Source organism: Artibeus jamaicensis, unplaced genomic scaffold, assembly GCF_021234435.1.
Source record: "Artibeus jamaicensis isolate MK-2021 breed Jamaican fruit bat unplaced genomic scaffold, CSHL_Jam_final contig_867, whole genome shotgun sequence".
Classification (NCBI taxonomy): domain Eukaryota; kingdom Metazoa; phylum Chordata; class Mammalia; order Chiroptera; family Phyllostomidae; genus Artibeus; species Artibeus jamaicensis.
Genome location: NW_026521995.1, coordinates 3,124,537 through 3,146,625, shown reverse-complemented (window position 1 = coordinate 3,146,625; position 22,089 = coordinate 3,124,537). Strand labels below are relative to the sequence as shown.

Below are 22,089 nucleotides of genomic sequence, written 5' to 3'. Positions count from 1 at the left end.
TGGGGGGCCATGTGAGAGGCAACCACACATTGGTGTTTCGCTCTTTCTCCCTCCCTTCCCCCTATCTAAAAACAAACATATAATTAAAAAAATAAAACTAAATGATAATTAAAAAAAAAGAAGCATATCATAAAGATATGCTTGAAAATCAAGAGGCAAAAAATGGATTATTCAAAATAGGTATTTAGGACAAAGGTACAGTCATTTATAAGAAAAACAAAAGACAAAACTGTACTTAAACAACAATTAAAATAAATTTTTTAAAAAAGAAAAACAAATAACTGCACACCTCATACTCCACGTTAAACTAAATTCTGAATAAAATAATAATCTAAATTTTTTAAAGCTAGTTTCTACACAAAATCTGATAAAAATTTTAAATCTTGATGTAGAAATAGCCCTTCTCAGTAACCAGAGGGGAGGGGAAGGGGCATAACAGGGGAAGGAACATGTCATCAAGGAACATGTAATAAAGAACCCATGGACAAAGCCAAAGAGAGGTAGGATTGAGGGTAGGAGTGGGGGGTGGGCGGGGAAATGGAGACAACTGTACTTGACCAACAATTTAAAAAAAGAAAAGAAATAGCCCTTCTAAGTATGCTACAAATCAAGAAAATATTTTAAACATTAATTAATATGATTATATAAATTTTTAATTAATTTATGTACAGCCAAAATCAAAATCAAAATATGAACAACTATCTGAGATGAAAAAATTCTTACATTCATACTACAAAGGACTTATTTCCCTAATACTGTACATTAAGAACTCTTACACAATGAACCAAGAGTGTGATGTGAAATGTACAAAGCAAAAAATGAGATCAAAATGAATACTTTACATAAAGAAAATACAAATAAACTTTCAAGCATATGAAAAGTTGCTCAACTTCTCTCGTAGTATGAGAAATACAAATTAAAGCTACATGGATTTAATTTTTACATACCAGATTGTCAAATACACAAATATTCTTAATATTGATAGAATGGGTTAAGAGCTAGACTCTAAATCCTTCTTTCAGACTCTTGAAAAAAAATACCTGATTGCTTAACTTCTTGCAATATCAACCCTGAAGACAGACGAGCACCCTGTAGGTCTGCTATATATTTATAACTTATCCAAGAATGCTCTTTAGTCTGCTATACTTGCCTTTCATGAATGTATATTGTATGATTCATATTTTATGGCCTACAGCCACATTAAAATAGAAGAGCTAGTCACGAAGACAGAGGCTGTGTGACTAATTGACATTTTTTAACTGAGGGTCTCCAAATCTGGTGGCTTTCCTGTGAGCACGTGTCATGTACTAACATTACCTTCTGGTCAACCTTACACCAAAATACTGGAGACACCAAAACCTGCCTCAGAGTTTGGAGGCCTCTGTAATACTGAAAATGAGTGTGCTTATCTTTTGTAAGATATTTAGGGTTGGATAAGCCAATTATGACTTGTGAGTTTCATCAATAATCCACAACTAAAACCCACTCAAGGTGGTCATGCAACTGTGCCAAGGAAAGTATGATGAAAAGACTCTTCTCATGTACTGTGAATAAAGTCTCAAATAGTACAATATCAATACAGAAGAATTTGGCTAAAATACAGATTTCACAAATTAACAGTATAAATCTATTGAAATTAGAGATACATGTAACCCACTAACCCAGCAATTCCACTTCTAGGAATTTTGGTCAATAGCTAATCACTGCCCTAAGATTAAACTGCACGTGATTATTCAGTGTTTAAAAAAGACTGACAACAATTAAATGTCTATCAATAAGAAACTGGTTAAACAACCATGACTCATTTGTTCAATTAAATATTACGCAGATGTATGTGAGAAAAAGAGAGAGCTCTTTTTTACTTCTGTGTAATGATCTCTATAATATATTACTAAATGAAGAAGAAATTTGTAAAACAACATCCCTAAATTTCTGTAAAAAAGTGTTTGTAGCCCTGGATGGTATGGCTCAGTTGGTTTAGGTCTCATCACATTAAACCAAAAGGTCATCAGTTCAATCCCTGGTCAGGGCACATACCTGAGTTGAGGGTTCGATTTCCGGTTGGGATATGTGCAGGAGGCAACAAATTGATGTTTCTCTCCCTTTTTTTTTAAAAAAAGATGTTATTTATTTATCTTTAGAGGGGGAGGGAAGGAGAGAGGGAAATACCAATGTATGGTTGCCTCTCGTGCATCCCCTACGGGGAACTGGCCTGCAACCCAGTCATGTGCCCTGACTGGGAATTGAACCGTGATCCTTTGGTTCACAGGCCCAGGCTCAATTCACTGAGCTATGCCAGCCAGGGTCTCTCCCTTTCTTATTCTCTCTCTCTCTCTCTTTCTCTCCCCCCCCCACGCCCCCCGCCAACCCATACCCTTCCCCTCTCTCCAAAAGCAATGAAAAATGTCCTCAGGTGAGGGTAAAAACTTTTTTAAATTAAAAAAAGTTATTTGTATATGTAAAACCTAGATAGATATCAAGAATGTAGTAGATTCACAGGAAAGAAACTACAAAAAGACAGGAATGGTAACAGCTAAAAGCTGATATTATACCCAATTTCCTACTGACATATACATTATTCAGCTACCTCACCATCATCTAAACTCAACACATGCAAAGTACATCTCAACATTCTGCTTATTCCTAAGTAACTTTCCATCTCACAATTTCTAATGCAGGGTAAAACCATCTACACTCAGCTATCCACACTGAATGAGTGACTGCTCACTCATCTCAGCCCATATCCATTAAGTCACACAATATTACAGTAAGTTTCTACAATTAAGTGAGTTCAGTATCCATTCCTTTTTCTTCCTAGAGTAACACCCTTGAAAAGCCTATTAGTTTCTGGTTCCAGTCACTTCAAATGATAGCAGCTTAATTTTTCTTTTAAGTCTGTAAGGTATGCCATATCCTTCCATATATTTTTTACCTAATCAATAATGTCAAATCTCTGCAAAACAGTCAAAAGTTTATAGCAACCAAGTAAACATTCAATAAAGAGGCAACTTAAAAACAGGAGAAGAAAACTTCCAGCCACATGGAGGCACAGGCAGATAAACTTTGCTTCCTCCCACAACCAAACGGATAAACAACCAATTTAAAAATAAAAAACAAACAGAACTGTCAGAAAATCAAACTGTATGGAAGTCCAACAACCAAGGATTTAAAGAAGAAACATTCATCCAGACTGGCAGGAAGTGCAGAGAGGATGTGATGTAGCTTAGCAAGGTGGTGGCCGGGAAGAAGCAGCAGCAGCAGCCAACAGAAGAGGAAGACCCACATTCATGTCCCAGTTGATGGACAACTGGGAAGCAAAGGACCCCGACCCCAGCCCCAGGCCAGAACATGCATCCCAGAGTTCCATCCCCAAGAAAATAAGGTCTCATAACCTCTGGCTATAAAAATCAGTGTTGGTTGGGACAGTGGAAGAAACTGCTGTTCTCTCATAAGTTTCCATTTAAAGGGCCTACAGGGTACAAGAACATAACACAAACCCACCCACTCTGGGAATGAGCATGAGGGCAGCAACCAGAAGGGCACCAGTCACTTATGAAAGGCAGGGAAGTCACTGGAAAAAGGGGGAAAAAGCTGAGCAAACAGTATTTTTCCTCCCCCACATACAGCACCACAAAGAAGTGAAGCAGGTGAATACCTAAGGCTCTGACCTTGCAACATAACAGGTGCGCCCACACAGGGAGTGAAAGCAGGTCTACCTAATACACAGAAACACAGGGAGGCTGCCGAATTGAGAAGACAAAAAAATATGGCCCAAACGAAAGAAAAGAACAAAACTCCAGAGAAAGAACTATGCGACACGGAAATAGCCAATCTATCAGATGGAGAATTCAAACCACTGGTAATCAAGATGTTCACTGAGTCCTGGCTGCTGAGAGCCCTGGCTGGTGTGGCTAAGTGGACTGGGTGCTTGCTTGCAAACCAAAGGGTCTCTGGTTCAATTCCCAATCAGGGTACATGAACCAGGTCCCCAGGAAGGGGCATGTGAGAGGCAACCACACACTGATGTTCCTTTTCCTCCCTTTCTCCCTCCTTTCCCCTCTCATTAAAAATAAATAAATAAAATCTTTAAAAAAAAAAAAAAGAAGATGCTCAGAGAAGTAATTCAGTATGGCCAAAAACTAAAGGGAGAAGGCTATACAATGTGAAATAAAGAAAAATATACAGGGAACCAACAGTGTGGGAAGGAAACTGGGGTTCAAATCAATGATTTGGAACATAAGGAAAAAATAAACAATCAACAAGAACAGAATGAAGAAACAAGAATTGAAAAAAGAGGACACAACTCCAGGACATCTCCAAATGTGCCAACATCTGAATCATATGGATGCCAAAAGGAGAAGAAGAGCAAGAAACTGAAAACTTATTTGGAAAAAAAAGAAAACTTCTCCAATTTGGCAAAGAAATTAAGCATACAAGTCCAGGACTGAACAAGATAGACACAAAGAGGACTACACCAAGAAACAGCACAATTAAAATGCCACAGGTTAAAGATAAGGAGAGAATCTTAAAAGTCGAAAGGGAAAAGCAGAGAATTACATACAAAGAAGTTCCCATAAGACTATCAGCTGATTTCTCAAAAGAAGCCTTGCAGGAAAGGAGGGGCAAGAAGTATTTGAAGTGATGAAAAACTAAGGACCTAAATCCAAGATTACTATCCATCACAGCTATCGTTTAGATGGAAGGGCAAATAAAATGCTTTCCAGACCATGCAAAGTAAAGGAGTTCATCATCACCAAGCCCTTGTTGTATGAAATGTTAAAGGTACTTATCAAAGAGAAATAAGAAGATCAAAACTATGAACAGTAAAATGACAACAAACTCACAACTATCAACACCTAAATCTAAAAAAAAAAAACAAAAACAGTCTTGGCTGGTGTAGCTCAGTGGATTGAGTACAGTCTGCAAACCAAACAGTCACCAGTTCGATTCCCATTCAGGGCACATGCCTGAGTTGTGGGCCTGAGAGGCAACAACACATTGATGTTTCTCTCCCTCGCTTTCTCCCTCCTTTCCCTTCTCTTTAAAAATAAATAAATAAAACTTTAAAAAATTTTTTTAAATAAACAAAAATAAACTAAGCAAGCAACCACAATAGGAATAGAACCCTAAAACACCAATCCAAAAGAACCTATGCACCCCTATGTTTACAGTAGCACAATTTACAATAGCCAAGAGTTGGAAGCAACCTAGGTACCCATCAGTAAATAAATGCATCCAAAAACTATAGTACATTTACACAATGGAATTCTATGCAGCAGAAAGGAGGAGCTCCTACCCTTTGCAACAGTATGGATGAAATTGGAAAGCATTATGCTGAGTGAAATAAGCCAGGTGTTGAAAGACAAATACCATATGATCTCACCTTTAACAGGAACCTAAACAACAAAACAAGCAAGCAAGCAAAATATAACCTAAGACACTGAAATAGAGAACAGGCAGACAGGGACCAGAGCAGAGAGGGGAGGGAATTTCAGGGGAAAAGGGGAAGGATTCACAGGAACAAGGATAAAGGACACATGGACAAAAACTAAGGGGGGGTAGAAATGGGAGGGAGGTGGGGAGCACTGGGGGGGGGGGCTGGGATGGGAATAAAAGACAGAAAACTTCAAACAGTCCTTCATCACCCCCAGTTGGGGGCCCACAAGAGGTGATATTTGTTTCGTTGTCTAGTTGTAATTTTTGCCGTAGTTGTGCAAGGGGGTGTGTTGTGTTTACCTATGCTTCCATATTGTCCAGAAGTTGGGTTGCTTATATTTTTGAGGAAGACATTTTAATATGAATTGAGGGCTACTGATACACATTATCTGACAGAAAAATGAGAAGAACTTATAATATCCAACAGGGTTTTATAGTCAAAATAATCTACAGTATAATGTACTTTCTCTTAAAATTTGAAGACATTTTTAAAGGATAGTTTCAATATTGCTTAGTATTTGCTTTACTTTCTGGCATTAGAATCTAAATCCCACACAGATAAGACCTGGCTTCCCTGCGGTAAATCCAAGGGAGGGATGATGAAGGACTGTTTGAAGACAAAAAGGAAGAGGGATTAAAATGAGGAATGAATATCAGAGATACAAGGGCGGTAAAATTTTACAGATGTATTTTTTTAAACTCTCAATTATGAAAAAATTTCAAGCATACATAAAAGTAGAGAGAATGCCTAGGTATCTAGCTTTTAACAGTGATCAATTCATGACCACTCTTTACCTCCTTCCCTTCCCTGTTCTGATTATTTTGAATTTGTGAGCATCTCTAATATAAATGGGTATTTAAAAAGGATACAATATATGATGACATCTAAAAAACTGCCATTGCTTGATATATCTCTTAGGTCTCTTTGTAATCCTATCACTATTTTCTTGTCAATTCACTTATGGAAAAATTGGGATCACTTGCCCTGTATAGTTTTCCACAGTAGGCTATTGATTGCATCTTAGATGTTGTTTGTGTATGTGTTTTAACTTGATTTTTTCATCAGAAAATCAAGCTGTATGGAAGTCTGACAACCAAGAACTTAAAGCAGCCACATTCATCCACACAGGTAGGAGGGGTGGAAACACAGACTGACAGAGAGGCACAAGGATATGGAAAGGGAGGACCCATATTCACATGTGGTGGATAAAAATTGGGTGAGATACCTCAGGAGCAAGGGATTCCAGCCCCAGACCATACCACCCAGCCTAGAGTTCCAGCACCAGGAAGATAAGTCCCCATAACTTCTGGCTACAAAAACCAGTGGAAATTAGGGCAGCAGAAGAAACTGAAGGATTCTCAGGAGTCTCCTCTTAAAGGGCCTGCAAAGGTCTTAGGACTTACGCAGACACACCACCTCTGGGATTTAGCATCAGGGCAACAACTGGAAGGGCACCAGTGGCATATAGGGAGAAAGTGAAGTGACTGGCAATAGGGCAAGTACCTGGAGACAGTTTGCTCCAGGGCAAACCTCCAGAAGCCAGGCAGCTACACTGTCCCCTCTCCGAACACTCCCCCACATAGAGCCACAGAGTGGTAACATGGGTGGCTCCCCAATGCCCCATGATTACTTAAGGCTCCACCCATACAATTTACAGGTACACTTTCCTACAATAAGCCCACTATTAAGATAGGGAGTCAAAGTATTTCTACACAATACACAGAAGCAAACACAGGGAGGATTCCAAATAGAGGAGACAAAGAAATGTGGCACCTGGCTGCTGTGGCTCAGTGAATTGAGTGCTGGCCTGTGAAACAAAGTTCACCAGTTTGATTCCCAGTCAGGGCACATGCCTGGCTGGGTTGCAGGCAAGGTCCCCAGTTGGGGGCCCACGAGAGGTAACCACATACTGATATTTCCCTCCTTCTCTTTCTCCCTCCCTTCACCTCTCTCTATAAATGAATAAAGTATTTTTAAAAAATAAAATAAAGTAAAATGCCAAAGGTTAAAGCTAAAGAGAGCATCTTAAAAGCAGTAAGAGAAAAGCAGACTTATCTACAAAGGAGCTCCCATAAGACTGTCAGCTGACTTCTCCAAACAAACTTTGTAGGCTAGAAGGGACTGGCCAGAAGTATTCAAAGTGATGAAAAGCTCAGAGCTACAACCTAAATTATTCTATCCAGCACAGCTGTCATTTAGAATGAAAGGGCAAAGAAACTCCTTCCCAGACAAAGTAAAGCTAAAGGAGGTCATAATCACCAAGTCATATAACATTATTATATGAAATGTTACAAGGAATTATATCAGAAAAAGATCAAAACTATGGACATTAAATGGCAATAAATTCACAACTATCAATAACTGAATCTAAATAACAAACTAACCAAACAAGTAGAACAGGAACAGAATCATACATATGGAGATTATATGGAGGGTTATCAACTGGGAGGGGGAAGGGAGAGAAGGAAGCATAAAGTGCAGGGATTAAGTAGAAACTAGTAGGTACTAAATAAACAGGGGGATGTTAAGAACAGTATAGGAAATGGATAGTCAAAGAACTCATAAGCATGACCCATGGACGTGAATTAAGGTGGGGGGAATTGCTGGAGGGAAAAGAGGTACCAAGCAGAGGCAGGCAAAAGGAGAAAATCTGAGACAACTGTAACAGCATAATCAATAAAATCTATTTAAAAATATATATATGAGCAAGACGTTATACCACCTCTTGCCTGGCCTCCTCAATAATACATATCTTTGTCAATGACGAAAGCCTTAGAACTGTTCACAAGGGATTTCCATGTGTTTGCTTAGAGCAGGGGTGTCAAACTCATTTCACCAGGGGGCCACATCAGCTTCATAGTTGCCTTCAGAGGGTCACATGTAATTTCAACTCCTTAACAGTTAAGGAGTAGTTACATTTATACAGTCCTAAAATTATTCTGGCCCTTTCAAGGCAACCATGAGGCTGATGTGGCCCCTGATGAAAATGAGTTTGACACCCCCGGCTTAGAGCACATGCTCAGCAAGTAAAACAGCAGCCTAAATTAATCTCTATAATTTAAATTATTACTTTTTTCTATTTCCCTCCAATCACCTAACATACACTGTAGCTGATTTCAAGTATGTTAAATTAACTTATGATCCAGCTCTACTTTCCTTTTAGTAGTTGGTCTGGTCTGATACCCTTCCAATCCATTCACCTCAGTGCTGTCAGAGTGATCTTTCTAAAATATAAACCTCATTCCTCAGCTTCAAAGGCTCCCCACAATCAATAAGAGGAGTCCTTAGTATAGGGTAAAAAGAAAAGGAGAGAAATTAAAAGCTGAATTGAAAAACAACTAATCCTGACTGCCAGGAAAAGAAAAACTAAACTAAAACTTCAAACATATCACCAGCATGACAAAAGTGTATACAAATACTAAAAAAAAAAAAAAAAGTCTTATCAGTATTGTACATCAGCTACATTATGGGTTTTGTTAACTAGTCTGGAAATACATTGGGTAAGCCAAAAAGTCCATTTAGTTTTCTGCGCAAAATAAAGAAAAATTTTCATTGTCACCAAGAACTTCATTGATTGGGATATTTTGAGTATGTCGGCTATCTCCTGCTATTTATTGACTTCTTTTTAGTGGGTAGAGGCCAGGAGTACTGCTAAACATCTTCCAATGCATAAGATAGCCCCACAGCAAAGAATTATTTGGCCAAAATGTCAATAGTATATAGAAACTTTGCAAACCATTTTGGACACATTCTATCAGTCACAGCACTTCCTCCATACACTGCACAAATCATTTTTGCATTTCCATTGCACTTTTACCTTTCTTGAAATAATAAAGTATAGTACACCAAAAATGTTATGTATTTTCTTCCATCTAAGTATAAAATGGCTGCCCACAAATTCACCAATTTTGCTAAGTCTTTTTTTAAATGTGTGCTGATATGACAGTTGTCACACACAATACAATCTTAACAAAACTGTCTCTTTTATTTTAGATTTTATTTATTTTTTAGAGAGGGGGGAAGGGAGGGAGAAAGAGAGGGAGAGAAACATCGATGTGTAAGAGAAAGTTGCTTCTTGCACTCTCCAATTGCGGACGTGGCCTGCCACCTGGGCAGGTGCCCTGACCGGGAATCCAACTGTAACCTTCAGCTTCACAGGCTGGCACTCAACCCACCACTGAGCCACGCCAGCCAGGACTAACAAAATGTTCCCAATGAAGTTAAAGAGAACTAAGCACTACTAGAGCCATTATACGGACAAAAAAGTTAAATGACTCTTTTGGCCAACCCAATGATTAGCATTTCTTTAGGAAGAAATGTACTCCAGGTTCTAAAATAATCTATAAATCAATTTTGGAACACAATTTAGTCAGAATATTTTAAATATACATTAGAATATAATAAAGATAATCAAATCAGTGATCAAAAAATGAGTTATTCATAAGTGGAGATGGGACAAACTGTAGCATTTTGTTACCTAGACAAAAATAAAGTTGGGGGTCCATACACCTTACATTGTATTACCCAGATACATTCCAAATGCATCAAAGATTAAACCATTAAAATAAAAGGGAATCTGTAATATTAGAGAAAAACATAAAAGAAATGTTTTATAACCTTGTAATAGGAAAAACCTTTCCACCTAATAGTTCCAAATACAGAAACCACAAAAGACAAGATTAATAAATTCAACTAAAAACTTATGTATAGTAATAAAAAAGGTTCATAAGAAAAGATGAACACCTGAGCAAAAACTAGTTCAACTCATATCAACAAAAGTCCAATATAAGATAGGGGCTTCTATGAAAGTTCCAACAAGTCTTTTTGGAAAGAGTCCCCAAGTCTTTTTGAAAAGAGTCCCAACCAATCAGAAAAAGCATATGAACAGACCACAAAAGAGAAAATACAAATTTCTCTTTAAAATATAAAAAGATGCTCAACTTCACTTATAAATAAGGAAAATACAAAATAACTGCTCAGATATACCAATTTCTACCCACTGGATTTCCAAGGGCATAGAGAAGAGCATTTTTCATTTCTCACTGCTGGAAAGCTAATCTGGTACAATCATCAGGAAGAATAATTTGGGAATATTTACCAAAAATTAATTGCAAAATCCCTCTGACCTACAGATCCACTTCTGGGAATCAATAATCCTACATTTGTACTTGCATACATGCAAAATGGAATACATAAAAGCATTACTCATAAAAGGAGACAATTCAAAAGTACATCAACATTAATGACTAATTACATTAATATGGTAAAAAGAAATCTCTATACTAATAAAAGAGATAAACTGTTCTGTGGGAAAAAAATAAGATTCCAGAGTATATATAATATTCATCCAATATAAAAATGGAAGAACTACTGGCCAGTGTAGCTCAGTTGGTTCGGTGTTGTCCTGTAAAACAAAAGGTAGCAGGTTCAATTCCCAATTAGGGTACATATGTAGGTTGCGGGTTCAGTCCTTTGTGGGGCACATAGAAGAAGCAACCAGCTGATGTTTCTTCTCTCACATAATTGTTTCTCTCCCTCTCTCTCCCTTCCTCTCTCTCTAAAGTCAACAAACATGTCCTCAAGTAAACACTTTATAAACAGCAATTATAATGTGGCGAGAAAGTTGTTAAGGAACTAGGCAAATGGTGAACAGGAGTAGGAGGGAGAGTTGTTAAAAACTTTTTTAAATTTTGGATAATGTGACTGTATAACATAATCTAAACATTAAATTAAAATATAAATAGACAAAAACATTGTTATTTTTCCCTTTTCTTTACTAATGCCATTACCATATTCTATGCCAATACTTTAGAGGTGACTACCCAAAATGAAGTGTATACTATGTTATATCTCTAGTTTCTTTAGTATCTTCATTGGTTCCTTAAAAATTTCACAGTATACCACAGTTCAATAAATTCATGGTAAAGAAATATAGATTTCTCTGTGGGAGGTAACTAAAAATAGAGATGAAAATGAGAAATACACAAGGGTCCTCAGGAAAGCTCGAAAATGTAGACAGATGTCAGCATTTCTTTCTTATCAAGGAAAAAAGGGTATTAAAATTAACATTCCACAGAAACATCATCTGTCCAGTAGTACACAAAAAAGGAAAAAAGAATCTTACAACAACAGATATTAACTGAGAGAAAAGTGGCCTATTTTGCTGACAGGTATGGTTGGGTTGGGCACTACCCCATAAAGTGAAACATCACTGGTTCAATTATTGGTCACAGTTGGTCCCCAGTTGGGGTACAGGCAACAGATCAATGTTTCTCTCCTCTATTTATCTCTCCTCTCCCCTCTCTCTAAAAATAAGTAAAAATAAAATCTTTTTAAAATGGCTTATTTTTTCAAAAATAATTTCTATAAGAAATAGTATCCATTAAAAAATAATCAAGATTTTAATTAAAAGTATGTGGATCATTCTGCATTAAAAAAAAACAATGCTTAATTCTGTCTAAAAGAGAGAATCTCTTGTTTCAATAAAAAAAAGTCATAAATTACATCCAGTGATGTTAAAAATATCTGAGCGGTAAACACTATTTAATTTTATATAATATGAACTACCAAATATCTTAAAATACTTTCCCACTATAGTTTTCAATTAAAAAAAAACTTTTTAAAATCTCTGCACTTACCCCCATTATCTGTTCTTTTTAAAGCTCCATCCTTATGAGGACACAGTTCACATCTCTATTTAAAAAAAAAGAAAGGAAATAAAGATTTTGCAGATTACAAATGTATAACATCTTCCTTGTTAACTTCAAAACTATTAAAAGATGGGAGCATCATTTGTACTAGTTGCTACCAAGAGTAACATTTCAGAACATTCTTCACAAATTTGCCTTGACATGAGATATTCTTCAGAGCACCAGATAAATTTTAAAAAGTAAATTCTGCTGAACTTTTAAATTCCTACCAAGATTTTTTAGCATTAAAGTAATAAAAACAAAAAGATGCTCAATATAAGATTGGGACACAGCTTTTAACATCTGCCTCTTATCTCTTTACTTTCTAGGTATGACCAGGTGGGGTAATTCTACTCAGGTCTGGTTTGTCCTAAAATAAAAAGCAAAACTCAAAAATGTAGAATTTTGATTTAAGTGGGAAGGCATGGTCTCACATGTGCTGACCTGCCCCCTGATAGGAAGGAACTGCCCTAATTATTCTAGTTATTCATCATTCACATGCAGTGAATGGTACTCAAGTTATTGTGGATCCCATTTCCTATCAGCCCTCAATATAAAACCAGAAATAAATATACAGCCAGTACTAACATTTCTTTCCACTACTGACAAGACAGATATAATTGTAAAAATATTAAACAGAGTAAGTTTCAATGGCATTGTCTTATATGAAGAATATATTCCTGGAGGTCACACCTATTAATTATTTGTGTATTTTATCTTGCTTCCCAAAGAGCTTGTGCAGCATACAAGGTCTGTCCAGAAAGTATCTAGCCTTCTGCTCTGGTAGCAGAGTCTGCGAAACAAATTTTGCCACGATATGTTTCATGCCAAGATCGTGAGTCAAAACACTGGACACAGGTAGTTTTTGGAATCCCCAGATCAGCTTCTAATTCTCACAGTCATTCACAGATCTTCGTTGATTGCAGCATGTTCTCTAGTCTCAGGTGTTCTGCTTGTTGTAGGCCTTCTAGAATGTGGATCACTTTCAACAGATTATCAACCATCTTTGAAGCGTGTGTGCCACACTTTTATTTGCACTGCACTCATTGCATCATTTCTGAAAGCCTTCTGAATCATCTGAATAGTGTCCGCAGAGGAATGTTCAAACTTAATGCAAAATTTGATGCAGATTCACTGTTCTACTTGCTCAGTCATTTTGAATTCACCAGCCACACAGTACAGATGCTCACTCAATGGAATCTCCCACCCCCACTGAGTAGTACAGTGAAGTTATCATTGTTCAATTTCATCTGCATTCTAGTCTACTCTCCTTGGCTGCCAAGTTACATCAATGTTGCCCAAACCATTCTCATTATATTAACAATGGCTGGACTTTTCCCAGAGAGACCTCATATAATACAGTAACAAATATATTACAAAGTAAAATAAAAACAGGAAACTATGATTAAAATAGTAAGTGCATACAACATTAGCCATGAGATGCTATTATTTCTTGTCATGCATGCAGTATTTCACTCTCCTGATTCTCCTCTTATCTCTTTGGCAACACCTCTCTGATAACCTTATCTAACCTTTAAATGTGTTAGTTCCTCAGGGCTCTGACTTAAGATGCCTTCTGATTACATGTTAAGCACTAGTCAATCTCATTCATTTTCCACAGATCTATTATAACCAATTAAGTTACTAGAATATACCAGTGAATCCCAAATTTTACCTATTTAGATTTGTCCTTTGTTCCATATGTAAAACTTCCTATGACACACAGGCACTTTAAGCTCTGTCCAAAATGTATGACAACACTTGCTCTTCCTGCAGTTTTCCTTACCTTTGTAATGATACTCTTAAACCACATATTGCCCATACCTAGGTATCATCTTTTTGCAGCTTTACCCTGCTTCCTATCCTCTATTTAATCAATCACCACGTTCTGGCCATTCTTCTTCCTAAATACTGACAAGATTTGACTACCTCTCTCTGTATTACATTAGTATTATTAGCCAAGTGCAAGACAATATCAGCTTTCATCAGGACCACTTCAGTGGCCTTCTACTAAATAGTCTCCCAATATTCACCCTTATCTGACCCCTACCAATTTACAGCATGAACTTCAAAAACGCAAGTCCAAATATATCTCTTCCCCGCTTAACACCTCTTTGGTAGTTTCCCTACACAACCTATCCCTACTTTCCCCTCTACAACCTTCTCTCTTCTCAACTGTCTGGGCAATACTGATTTTTCTTCTTTTAGTTCTGTAAATACTCCAAAGCTCATTCCTGCCTCACAAACTTAAATGTGTTGTTTTTACTCTACCTGAAATACTGTCCTTTACCCCAGACCTCAGTGGATATTTTCTTATCCCTCCCTCAGATCCTTGCTTAAAGTCACTTCTTCAAAAAAGGTTTCCTTGAATCCCTCTATTAGGTCAGGTGTCATTATGAATTACCTATAATTTCCTTGTCATATATCGTAATCACAATTACTTATGCAATTATGTTTATCTACTCTGGTAGATTATAAGCTCTATTTTATGGCTATAGCCCTAGTATCTATCACAGTCTCCAAACATGGTAACACAAAAAATATATGATGGGTAAAATGGAAAGAGCAAAAACACAAGCATACTTGCTAAAAGCAGGCAATAATTTGGTTCTAAGTTCTACTTCCTTTACAGATGTAAACCTTATTGGTTGTATGATTCACCTTGCAGGAAAGAAACAGTTGCTTGTAGAAGTATAACTAAATCTAATAAAAGACTATAATCAGTGATTGATTACTCTTTGGGATGATTAGGTGTAAGAATAACTGTTTAGCAATTGGGGAAGAAAAATTCATATTAGACCTTTAAAACTTACTGATCACAAATATAAATTCAAAATGTTTAAATTTAAAAAATGTTCTTTACTTCTCTTACCCTGCAACCCAAGACGCCAAAAGGAAAGAAGGCTAAGGGCAAGGGGGTAGTACCAACACCTGCTGACATGAAAAAGCAAGAGGCCAAGAAGGTACCAAATCCTATTTGAGAAGAGGCCTAAGAATTCTGGCATTGGACTGGACATCCGGCCCAAAAGAGACCTCACCCACTTTGTCAAATGCCCCCATTACATTCTTTTACAGCAGCACAGGGCTATCCTCTACTAGCATCTAAAAGTGTCTCTTGCCATTAAGCAGTTCATCCAGGCCTTGGACGCAAAACAGCTACTAAACTGCTTAAGCAGGCCACAAGTACACACCAGAGACAAAGGCTGAGGAAAAAAGCTGCTAGCAAATGGGATGTCCCCACCAAGAGGCCACCTACCCTTCAAGCTGGGGTTAACAGGATCACCACCATGGTGGAGAACAACAAGGCCCGGCTGGTAGTGATGTCGACCCTATAAATCCGGTCATCTTCCTGCTTGCCTTGTTGCTATAAAACAGGGGTTCCCTATTACATCATCAAGTGGAAAGCCAGGCTGGGGTGTCTAGTCCATAGGAAGACCTGTACCACTATCCTCTTCACACAGGTTAACTCAGAAGACAAAGCAGCTTGGGCCAAGCTGGTGGAAGTCTCTGTAACAACAACAGATTTGAGGAGATCCACCACTACTGGGGAGACAGTGTCCTGGGTCAAGTGTGCATGGTCTGCACTGCCAACCTGGCAGCGGCAAAGGCTAAAGAACTGGCCACAGAACTGGGCTAAGTGTACACTGTTGAATTTTTTGCACACAAATTTAATAAAAATTTTCTTTCAAAAAAGTTTTCATTAAGATTTTATTTATTTACTTTTAGAGAGAGGAAAGATGAGGAGAGAAATATCAATGTGAGATAGAAACGTCAATTGGTTGCCTCTCCTTTGCACCTGGACTGGGGAACAAACCACAACCAGGCATGTACCCTGACCAGGAATCAAACTTGTGACCTTTCACTTTGTTGGACAATACCCAACCAGCTGAGTCACACTGGTCAGGGGCAGAAAGAAAATGTATTATTTAGGTTTTTTAAAAAATTTTATTCACTTTATTTTTAGACAGAGGGGAAGGGAGGGGAGAAGGGAGGGACAAAGGGAGGGAGAAAGAGAGGGAGAGAAACATCAATGTCTGGTTGCCCCTCCTGTGCCCCCTACTGGGGACCTGGCCAGCAACCCAGGCATGCACCCTCACTGGGAATCGAACTTACAACCCTTTGGTTCCCAGGCCAGTGCTCAATCCACTGGCCACTCCAGCAAGGTCTACTTATTATTTTTAATTAAAGAAAAGTAGATGAGTAGATAATAGGCAAGCAATCAATGTCTCTCACATCAATGTTCATCTCTCTCTCTCCCTCCTTTCCCTTCTCTAACAATAAATAAAATCTTTTTCTAAAAAGTTACATGAAACAACTATGTAAGAAAACATTTAGCCTCACTTATATTCAATGAAACATGAATATAAAAACCACAAGCGGGGCATTTTTGCCAACTAAGTTCTTAGCATAGCGAAGTTCCTTAAAACATAATCCCCAATGTTCCGAGTACAGTAAACATTTATTTTCATATTCTGTCGAAGGCACCATATCAACTCTTTTTTTTTTTTTTAAACAAGATTTTATTTATTTATTTATTTTTAGAGATGGGGGAGGGAGAAAGAGAGGGAAAGAAATATCAGTGTGTGGCTGCTTCTCACATACCCCCTACCAGGGACCCAGCACGCAACCCAGGCAATGTACCCCGGCCAGGAATCAAACTGGCGACACCTGCTTTGCAGGCCCGCACTTAATCCACTGAGCCACACCAGCCAGGGCAATTCTTTTTAGAGAGCAATACAGCAATTGATTCAGGGAAATTACTGGTTCCATTACTTCACAGGCAGTCAAAGGAAATACAACAGAAATAGCATTTATGAAGAATGGTGTCATTCTATATCTCATATACATACACTGTAATTTCAAGACATGAAAAAATGTGTACAAGAATATTTTACATGGCTGTTTAAAAGTACATTTTTTAAACTGTCCTACTGTATAACAATGAGATAATGAATGTTAATTTTTAATTGAGTTAAATGAATGCATAGAAGAAAATTTTTAAAGAAAACACACAAAATATATTAAGCAGATTGTGATGAGCACGATAAAATTATGAGTGAATTTACTTTTCTAAAAAAGATTTTATTTATTTATCTTTAGAGGGGAAGGGAAGGAGAGAGGGAGAGAAATATCAATGTATGTTTGCTTCTCCTATGTCCCCTGCTGGGAACTGGCCTGCAACCCAGGCATGTGCCCTGACTGGGAATCGAACTGCAATCCTTTGGTTTGCAGGCCCTTGCTCAATCCACTGAGCTACACCAGCCAGGGCTGAATTTACTTCTTTATTCCAAAAAACACTTCATTTTTTTTATAATTTAAAATTTTAGCGATACATTACTTTACACTATATAAAATAATGACTTTGTCTTCCAGATAAAGGTAGAATCAGATAAAAGACCAGAGAAAATTAGTAACAGAAAGAAAGAAGGTTAAATTACAGTTAGAAGACTGTACTGAAAAGGTCAGGAAGAAAGGATATGGTAGGAGGGACCCCAGACCACAGAGAATCCCAATTCTGTAGCAAACCAACAGAAACTGAAAGTTTCACAAGGCAGGCTGTAGCTATACATGTTACAGTAAGAATTCCACAGATCCATTCTTACTTTAGTAAGAGAGATTATTCAAAGGCACAAGTAAATCCCACAAAAGGACAAAGAGATTATAAAAAGACCCTCCTCTGCCCTGGCTGGTGTGGCTCAGTGGTTGAATACTGGCCTGTGAATCAAAGGGTCACTGGTTGGATTCCCAATCTAAGGCACATGCCTGGGTTGTGGACCAGGTCCCCAGTAGGGGGAATGCGAGAGGCAACCACACACTGAAGTTTCTCTCCCTCTCTTTCTCCTTCCTTTACCTTCTATCTAAAAATAAACAAATAAAATCTTTAAAAAAAAAGAGACCCTCCCCCCAAAACAAAAAATGTATTAAAGATCTCACCACATTATACCAAGAAAAAATATACTGTAATTGAAATACACCAAACAAGTAGAAATTATACAAGGCCCTTTCTTTTTTATATCATGCAGTATAGTAAGAAAGTACATACACTTTCAGACAAGATGGCATTTCAGGCAGACATGGCTCACATTTTTGCACAACCACATCAAAATTACAGCTAAAATATAGAAAAACCATTAATCAGAAACATCAGAAATCACGTTGAATGGAAACCTGACAAGTACAGAATTATAGAAAACACATCCATCCAGACTGGTAGGAGGTACACAGATGCAGAATGAGCTGGTACCACAAACACATGTGGTAGACAGAAATGAGTGAGGGATATCTCAAGAGCAAAAAGTCCCAGACCCACATCAGACCCCCACCACAGGGTTCCAGTACCAGAAGATAAGTTCCAAAACTCCTGGCTGCAAAAACCAGCGGGTACTGAGTCAGTGGAATAAACAGCCAAACCCCAAGCAGTTCCTTTTAAAGAACACACACACAGACTTCCAGCCAAGATGGAGGTGTAGGCAGATATACTTTGCCTCCTCCCACAACCAAAAGAAGAACAACAAAAAATTTAAAAACAAAAAAATAACCAGAGTGCCAGAAAATTGAACTGTATGGATGTTTGAAAACCAAGGAGTTAAAGAACTATTCATTCAGACTGGTAGGAAGGGCAGAGACAGGCAGTCAGGGTGGAGAGGACATGAGGCAATGCAGTGGCTAGAGGCCCAGGTGGTCCCACATTTGCATGCAGATAAACCAGGAGGAACAATTAGGGAGCAAAACAGACTCTACAACCCAGGGTTCAAGCATGGAGGGAGAGCCTCAAAATCTCTGGATATAAAAACCTGTGGTGATTGTGAAGGTGGGAGAAATTCCCAGCCTCACAGGAGAGCTTACTGGGGAGACTCACAGGGTTCTACGACATATACAAGCCTAATGACTGTGAATCAGAACCATAAGGGCCCAATTTGCTTGTGGTTAGAAGGGGAAGTAACTGAAAGCCCACAGAGAGATGAACAAGTGGCAATGTTCCCTCTCTGACCCCTCCCCCATATATAGCACTATAATGCAGCAACAAAGGTCCCCCTGTTCTGGCAAATACCTAAGGCTCCTCCCCTTACAACATAAAATGTGCACTGAGACAAAAAAATATGGCCCAAAAGAAAGAAAAGATCAAAGCCTGAAAAATAGAACTAAGCAGTAAAGATAGCCAACCTGTCAGATGCAGAGTTCAAAACACTGGTAATCAGGACGTTCGCAGAAATAGCTGAGTATGGTCACAAAACAGAGGAAGAAGTAGGGCTATGAAAAATGAAATAAAGAAAAATATACAGGGAATCATCGGTAAAGGGAAGGAAACTGGGACTCAAATCAACAATGTGGAACAGAAGGAAGAAATAAACATTCAACAGAAACAGAATGAAGAAACAAGAATTTTTAAAAAGATGAGAAGCTTAGGAACCTCCAGGACATCTTTCACCATTCCAATGTTCCATTATCTAAATCGTTGGGGTGCCAGAGGGAGAAGAGCAAGAGCAAACAACTGAAAACTTATTTGAAAACATAATGAAGGACAACTTCCCCAATCTGGCAAAGGAAGTAAGACTTCTAGAAAATCCAGGAAGCTCAGAGAGTCCCAAAGAAGTTGGACTCAAGGAAGTACACACCAAGGCACATCATAATTACATTACACAAGATGAAAGATAAGAAGAGAATCTTCAAAGCAGCAAGAGAAAAGGAGATAGTTACCCACAAAAGAGTTCCTGTAAGACTATCAGCTGATTTCTCAAAAGAAACCTTGCAGGCAAGAAGGGGCTGGAAAGAAGTATTTGAAGTCATGAAAGGCAAGGACCCACATCCAAGATTACTCTATCCAGCAAAGCTTTCTGTTAGAATGGAAGGGCAGATAAAGTGCTTACCAGATAAGGTCAAGTTAAAGGAGTTCATCATCACCCAGCCCTTATTATATGAAATGTTAAAGGGATTTATCTAAGAAAAAGATGACCAAAACTATGAACAGTAAAATGACAACAAACTCCCCAACTATCAACAACTGAACCTAAAAAAAAGAAAGAAAAGAAGCCCAAAAACAAACTAAGCAAACAACTAGAACAGGAACAGAATCACAGAAATGGAGATCACATGGAGGGTTATAAGCGGGAAGTGTGTGGGGAGAATAGAGGAAAAGGCACAGGGAATAAGAAGCATAAATGGCACATACAAAATAGAAAGGGGGAGGTTAGGAATAGTATAAGAAATGGAAAAGCCAAAGAACTTACATGTACAACCCATGCATATAAACTAAGGGAAGGAATGCTGGTGGGTGGAAGGGTGCTGGGTAGAGGGGAGTAAATGGGAAGAAAAAAATGGGACAACTGTAATAGCATAATCAATCATATATATATATTTTTAAGATTTTATTTATTTAAGTTAGAGAGGGGAATGGAGGGAGAAAGAGAGGGAGAGAAACATCAATGTGCGGTTGCCTTTTATGTGCCCCTTGTTGGCAACCTGGCCTACAACCTAGGCATGTGCCCCAAATAGGAATCGAATTGGCGACCTTTAAGTTCAAAGGCAGGCACTCAATCCATTGAGCCACATAAGCCAGGGCAATAAAATGCATTTTTTTAAAAAGAAAAATTCCCTGGCTCGTGTAACTCAGTAGATTGAGCACAGGTTGTGAACCAAAGGGTCACTGGTTCGATTCCCAGTCAGGGCACATGCCTGGGTTGCAGGCTAGGTCCCCAGTAGGGGCCACATGAGAGGCAACCATGAATGAATGAATGAATGAATGAATGAATGAATGAAGGGAGGGAAGGAGGGAGGGAGGGAGGGAGGGAGGGAGGGAGGGAGGGAGGGAGGGAGGGAGGGAAAATAAAATAATGAAGACACACAAAAACTCACCTAACTCAAACTAATACAAAGAGAAGTAGCTTTACAAAAGTTACATGTCAAAAATTCAGGCTCATTCCCTCTAGGCTCCAACACCTGGGTAGAAGCTGGAAAGGCAACAGTGTCATACAGGGATAAATTGAAGTGTCTGGTGAGACACATCGAAGTGAGCAGAGGCCACTGACCCTTTTATAAACCCTCTCCCTACAGAATCACGGAGCAGGCAAACTGGTGCCATATCTGAGACTCCATCAACCTGGCTAACACTGCTTGACCTGCCTTGGATATCCCCAGAGACCTTGCCCCACCCAACATACAGGCCCACCCAAACTGCTTTTCCATATGAAATGGCTGGTTGGTCTTGGCCAATGCTTCAAAACTTCCCAAATCCTCTGAGACATTCAACAGCCTGCCTTAATGAGCCCCAGGCCCAGCACTAGCAGCAGCCAACTTAGCTTCACCCTAGAATCTCCAAGCCCAACACAAGTAGAAGACATCTCAGGTTGCTTTATACAGCAAGCATAATAGCTCCAGGGCAATAAAACAGGTGGGGGCTGAATTTGGCCTGCACTACTCAAAAATCCCTGGGGCCAGCACACCCCGTGGACAGCTACAGACCACATCAGAAAACCTTCACCTGCCCCTGCACAGCTGATCCTCCACAGAGGGCAGAGGTTGGTGGTAATACTCACAGTGAATCCTTACAGCTGGCTGGCCTGGGTAAACTCCTCCCACTGATCTGCCAACAGCAACCAAGGCTCAACTACAAAGGGAGGGTGTACTCAGCCCACACAAACAGTACACCCAGCTTGGGTAATATGGGAGCCAATGCCACTTGACCCTACAGGACAACTACTACATTAGGCCATCCTGCCAAGATACGAAGGAAAGCTGCTCCACCTAATACACAGAACTACCTAAGCCAAAGAACTTAAATGTACAACCCATGGACATAAACTCAGGCGGGGGGAGGAGGAATGCTGGTGGGAGGAGTGGGGCGGGGCAGAGGGAAAAGGGGTAGAAAAAATGGGACAATTGTAAGAGCATAATCAATAAAACATACTTTAAAAATAAAAAATTAAAATAAAGAAGAATCATAGTTGGCAGGTACAAAATAGACAA

At 38.7% G+C, this 22,089-nt stretch overlaps 1 protein-coding gene across 17 annotated transcripts in view; it reads right to left on the bottom strand.

Moving 5' to 3' along the window:
* Nucleotides 1-22,089, bottom strand: part of MLLT10 (MLLT10 histone lysine methyltransferase DOT1L cofactor) — a 250,987-nt gene that overhangs the window by 185,248 nt on the left and 43,650 nt on the right. For 14 of the 17 annotated variants that reach the window (XM_053654738.1, XM_053654736.1, XM_053654737.1 and 11 more), the window contains one exon: nt 12,076-12,130. The exons of the other annotated variants lie outside the window; for them this stretch is intronic. In XM_053654738.1, coding sequence (XP_053510713.1) covers nt 12,076-12,130 — 55 coding nt within the window. The remainder of the gene's footprint in view (nt 1-12,075; nt 12,131-22,089) is intronic. 17 annotated transcript variants of the gene reach the window in all.